Source organism: Ranitomeya variabilis, chromosome 1 (genome assembly GCF_051348905.1).
Source record: "Ranitomeya variabilis isolate aRanVar5 chromosome 1, aRanVar5.hap1, whole genome shotgun sequence".
NCBI classification, from domain to species: domain Eukaryota; kingdom Metazoa; phylum Chordata; class Amphibia; order Anura; family Dendrobatidae; genus Ranitomeya; species Ranitomeya variabilis.
This window is the reverse complement of record NC_135232.1, coordinates 1162744473-1162750190: the sequence shown is the minus strand read 5'-3', so window position 1 is coordinate 1162750190 and position 5718 is coordinate 1162744473. Positions and strand designations below refer to the sequence as shown.

Genomic DNA, 5718 nt, shown 5'->3' with positions numbered 1-5718 from the left:
ATCAGAGCCCGCGGTCAGGCTCCACACATGCACATCAGAGCCCGCGGTCAGGCTCCACACATGCACATCAGAGCCCGCGGTCAGGCTCCACACATGCACATCAGAGCCCGCGGTCAGGCTCCACACATGCACATCAGAGCCTGCGGTCAGGCTCCACACATGCACATCAGAGCCCGCGGTCAGGCTCCACACATGCATATCACAACCCGCGGTCAGGCTCCACACATGCACATCACAGCCTGCGGTCAGGCTCCACACAAGCACATCACAGCCCGCGGTCAGGCTCCACACATGCACATCACAGCCCGCGGTCAGGCTCCACACATGCACATCACAGCCCGCGGTCAGGCTCCACACATGCATATCACAGCCCGCGGTCAGGCTCCACACATGCACATCAGAGCCCGCGGTCAGGCTCCACACATGCACATCAGAGCCCGCGGTCAGGCTCCACACATGCACATCAGAGCCCGCGGTCAGGCTCCACACATGCACATCAGAGCCCGCGGTCAGGCTCCACACATGCACATCAGAGCCCGCGGTCAGGCTCCACACATGCACATCAGAGCCCGCGGTCAGGCTCCACACATGCACATCAGAGCCCGCGGTCAGGCTCCACACATGCATATCACAGCCCGCGGTCAGGTCTCACATACACCGCCAGCCACGGTCAGGCTCCACACATGCACATCACAGCCTGCGGTCAGGCTCCACACATGCACATCAGAGCCCGCGGTCAGGCTCCACACATGCACATCACAGCCCGCGGTCAGGCTCCACACATGCACATCACAGCCTGCGGTCAGGCTCCACACATGCACATCAGAGCCCGCGGTCAGGCTCCACACATGCACATCAGAGCCTGCGGTCAGGCTCCACACATGCATATCACAGCCCGCGGTCAGGTCTCACATACACCGCCAGCCACGGTCAACATCCCCTGTGGATGGACTTCAGCCACACCACGGCTCACAGTTTCCCCCCTACCCCACATACACCAATACACGCAGGCTGCACATCACAGCCCAGTTTACCCCTCACCCCGTGCACACAGTCAGGCTCCACAACGCACAGGGGCCTCAGCAACCACATGGAAAAGCAGTTTAAAAAATAAAAAAATAAAGAAACATGTGAACACAAAGATATAAAAATATAGGATTTTATAAGGTACTCCTAAAATAAAGGCGAGGAGATGGATGGAACCTTTCCCCCTGCCCCCTACAGTGGTATGCAGGTCAGGACAGACGTCCACACACCCGGGGTCAGCAGAGGGGTCTGTACTCCGCTCCATGATGCCCCCTGTATGATGGCGACCACAGATCTAGGACTTGGCCAGCTTCAGTGCCCACTCCAGCTCCTGCAGATGCCGCTCGCCCTGAGAGATCATCATCCGTATAGTGATCTGCGGGAAGACAGGGGTCATGTGATCCCAGCACGGAGCCGTACCCCTCACCATCACCGCCATGCCCCATCACCCCGCTCACCTCATCACTGGTCGTCTTGTTCCCACGAAACTCCCTCCGGGCCCATTCCCTCACGTAGGTGCGGTCCGCGGGGTCCGGGACACGGCGCACTGTGCGGAGGATCCTCCTGTACAGGCCCAGTACCCGCTGCCGGAACAGGAACTGGGGGCACAAAGGAAGAATGGCACACGGACCCCGAGAGGTGACAGCGGTGTGATGGGGCAGGAGGACCCACCCCCGTATATATCCCCCCCCACACAGCATATACTGTATCCCCCCACACACACACACAGTATCCTCCCCGTATACACACACAGTATCCTCCCCCGTATTACACACACAGTATCCTCCCCGTATACACACACAGTATCCTCCCCGTATACACACAGTATCCTCCCCGTATACACACACAGTATCCTCCCCCGTATTACACACACAGTATCCTCCCCGTATACACACACAGTATCCTCCCCGTATACACACAGTATCCTCCCCGTATACACACAGTATCCTCCCCGTATACACACAGTATCCTCCCCGTATACACACACTATCCTCCCCGTATACACAGTATCCTCCCCGTATACACACAGTATCCTCCCCGTATACACACAGTATCCTCCCCGTATACACACACAGTATCCTCCCCCGTATACACACACAGTATCCTCCCCGTATTACACACACAGTATCCTCCCCCGTATTACACACAGTATCCTCCCCCGTATACACACAGTATCCTCCCCCGTACACACACAGTATCCTCCCCCGTACACACACAGTATCCTCCCCCGTATACACACAGTATCCTCCCCGTATACACACAGTATCCTCCCCCGTATACACACAGTATCCTCCCCGTATACACACAGTATCCTCCCCGTATACACACACTATCCTCCCCGTATACACACAGTATCCTCCCCGTATACACACAGTATCCTCCCCCGTATACACACAGTATCCTCCCCCGTATACACACAGTATCCTCCCCCGTATACACACACTATCCTCCCTGTATACACACAGTATCCTCCCCCGTACACACACAGTATCCTCCCCGTATACACACAGTATCCTCCCCGTATACACACAGTATCCTCCCCCGTATACACACAGTATCCTCCCCGTATACACACAGTATCCTCCCCCGTATACACACAGTATCCTCCCCGTATACACACACTGTATCCTCCCCCGTATACACACAGTATCCTCCCCGTATACACACAGTATCCTCCCCCGTATACACACAGTATCCTCCCCCGTATACACACAGTATCCTCCCCGTATACACACACAGTATCCTCCCCCGTATACACACAGTATCCCCCCCCGTATACACACAGTATCCTCCCGTTCTCTCCGGTGCTCTCCCCTCCAGCTCACTCTCACCTGTCTCAGGGTCGGAGACCCCGGTATCCGCGAGGCCATGACAGTTCACGGGGTCACGTGACTGTAACTCAAGCCGCCGCCATTTTCTTGGAGATCAACACATTGAAATCCCCGGCATTCTCCACCAGCAGTGCGCAGGCGCGATCCAACCTATAAATACATGTGCTCTGTAGTTTCCCAATGCGACCACTGGAGGGAGAAAACTCCGCCCAGACCAGAGGAGCACGAGAGCGCCCCCCTGTGTACACAGCCCGACACTGCAGGACGGGTATCTAATCCTCTCCTGTGTGATACTGACTGCTGAGCTGTGTATCTAATCCTCTCCTGTGTGATACTGACTGCTGAGCCGTGTATCTAATCCTCTCCTGTGTGATACTGACTGCTGAGCCATGTATCTAATCCTCTCCTGTGTGATACTGACTGCTGAGCCATGTATCTAATCCTCTCCTGTGTGATACTGACTGCTGAGCCATGTATCTAATCCTCTCCTGTGTGATACTGACTGCTGAGCCATGTATCTAATCCTCTCCTGTGTGATACTGACTGCTGAGCCGTGTATCTAATCCTCTCCTGTGTGATACTGACTGCTGAGCTGTATCTAATCCTCTCCTGTGTGATACTGACTACTGAGCTGTGTATCTAATCCTCTCCTGTGTGATACTGTCTGCTGAGCTGTGTATCTAATCCTATCCTGTGTGATACTGACTGCTGAGCAGTGTATCTAATCCTCTCCTGTGTGATACTGACTGCTGAGCCGTGTATCTAATCCTATCCTGTGTGATACTGACTGCTGAGCTGTGTATCTAATCCTCTCCTGTGTGATACTGTCTGCTGAGCTGTGTATCTAATCCTCTCCTGTGTGATACTGTCTGCTGAGCTGTGTATCTAATCCTCTCCTGTGTGATACTGTCTGCTGAGCTGTGTATCTAATCCTATCCTGTGTGATACTGACTGCTGAGCTGTGTATCTAATCCTCTCCTGTGTGATACTGTCTGCTGAGCTGTGTATCTAATCCTCTCCTGTGTGATACTGTCTGCTGAGCTGTGTATCTAATCCTATCCTGTGTGATACTGACTGCTGAGCAGTGTATCTAATCCTCTCCTGTGTGATACTGACTGCTGAGCCGTGTATCTAATCCTCTCCTGTGTGATACTGTCTGCTGAGCTGTGTATCTAATCCTATCCTGTGTGATACTGACTGCTGAGCCGTGTATCTGATCCTATCCTGTGTGATAGTCTGCTGAGCCGTGTATCTAATCCTCTCCTGTGTGATACTGACTGCTGAGCCGTGTATCTAATCCTATCCTGTGTGATACTGTCTGCTGAGCCGTGTATCTAATCCTATCCTGTGTGATACTGTCTGCTGAGCCGTGTATCTAATCCTCTCCTGTGTGATACTGTCTGCTGAGCCGTGTATCTAATCCTCTCCTGTGGGATACTGACTGCTGAGCCGTGTATCTAATCCTATCCTGTGTGATACTGTCTGCTGAGCCGTGTATCTAATCCTCTCCTGTGTGATACTGACTGCTGAGCCGTGTATCTAATCCTCTCCTGTGTGATACTGACTGCTGAGCCGTCTATCTAATCCTATCCTGTGTGATACTGACTGCTGAGCCATGTATCGAATCCTGTCCTGTGTGATACTGTCTGCTGAGCCTTGTATCTAATCCTCTCCTGTGTGATACTGACTGCTGAGCCGTCTATCTAATCCTATCCTGTGTGATACCGACTGCTGAGCCGTGTATCTAATCCTGTCCTGCGTGATACTGTCTGCTGAGCCGTGTATCTAATCCTATCCTGTGTGATACTGTCTGCTGAGCCGTGTATCTAATCCTATCCTGTGTAATACTGTCTGCTGAGCCGTGTATCTAATCCTCTTCTGTGTGATACTGTCTGCTGAGCCGTGTATCTAATCCTTTTCTTTGTGCTACTGTCTGCTGAGCCGTGTATCTAATCCTCTCCTATGTGATACTGACTGCTGAGCCGTGTATCTAATCCTCTCCTATGTGATACTGACTGCTGAGCCGTGTATCTAATCCTCTCCTGTGTGATACTGAGCTGTGTATCTAATCCTGTGTGATACGTCTTTGTGACGACACGACATTTAATCTTCATTAACCAGACCTCTATTTTTGGTTCTCCAGGAGACAGAGACTGTGATCTATGGTGACTCTTGAGTTTGTTCTTCAGTTGGTCGAGAACCATAGACTGTTGTGATATGAGTCACAAACATTGATTCTTGGTATTTTTGAATGGCGGATGTTTGCCTCTTATATCAGATCCTACAGCTTATTGTCTGCTGTCTTTACAATACAGGGACGCAGGGTCATTGAACAATGGCCGTCTGATAATGTTGATTGACCATTGTGTGGGACCAAGTGGCTTGTTGACTCGCACAACATTAAAAGACGAGCTATGCATAGAGGTTAGATACTCAAATAATTTTAGTCAATCTCGTCACATCTTCCTCTTGTCCTTCAAGCCATCATCCAGAGGTCAACAAAGTTGTGAGCTATGTACCCAAAGAACCAGAGACTCTTTACAAAACTACAGCCAGGATCAGTCTACAAGACAACAGCCAGGACATTATGGCTCTATCACGAGGAACACAAATCTGTCATTCTACAGGAAACAACCTAGGACACCTCGGCCCCTTTTAAAAGAATACAGATCTGCTCTATTGATCATCACTGAACTATGGATACGTTTGAAGAAAGCCAGGATTGGGACCCACCAGTCACCTGGCTCCATGGAGATGTTCGGAGAAGCCAGGCTGTGACCCTCCGGTCTCCTGACCTTGTACCTTGTATGGACTGTCATCTTCCTACGCTTGTCGTTACCTCCTCTCTGTGTGTAGCACA

At 51.8% G+C, this 5718-nt stretch overlaps 1 protein-coding gene across 1 annotated transcript; it reads right to left on the bottom strand.

The window, feature by feature from the left end:
- Window positions 1–1145: 1145 nt before the first annotated feature.
- LOC143793299 (LYR motif-containing protein 2-like) lies at window positions 1146–3009 on the bottom strand. Its single transcript, XM_077280154.1, has 3 exons — window positions 2859–3009; window positions 1485–1625; window positions 1146–1402 (listed from the first exon to the last, which is right to left on the bottom strand). Exons 1-3 carry the CDS (start codon window positions 2895–2897, stop codon window positions 1322–1324), a joined length of 261 nt encoding a protein of 86 aa, XP_077136269.1. The 5' UTR covers window positions 2898–3009; the 3' UTR covers window positions 1146–1321.
- Between the last annotated feature and the right edge of the window lie 2709 nt (window positions 3010–5718).

Excerpts from the sequence above, each read along its gene's own strand:
- LOC143793299 (XM_077280154.1), bottom strand. The coding sequence starts at position 2,897 with ATGGCCTCGCGGATACCGGGGTCTCCGACCCTGAGACAG. Across the intron at positions 1,626-2,858 it reads GGTCTCCGACCCTGAGACAG|TTCCTGTTCCGGCAGCGGGT; the intron begins GTGAGAGTGAGC and ends TTGTGCCCCCAG. Across the intron at positions 1,403-1,484 it reads ACAAGACGACCAGTGATGAG|ATCACTATACGGATGATGAT; the intron begins GTGAGCGGGGTG and ends GTCTTCCCGCAG.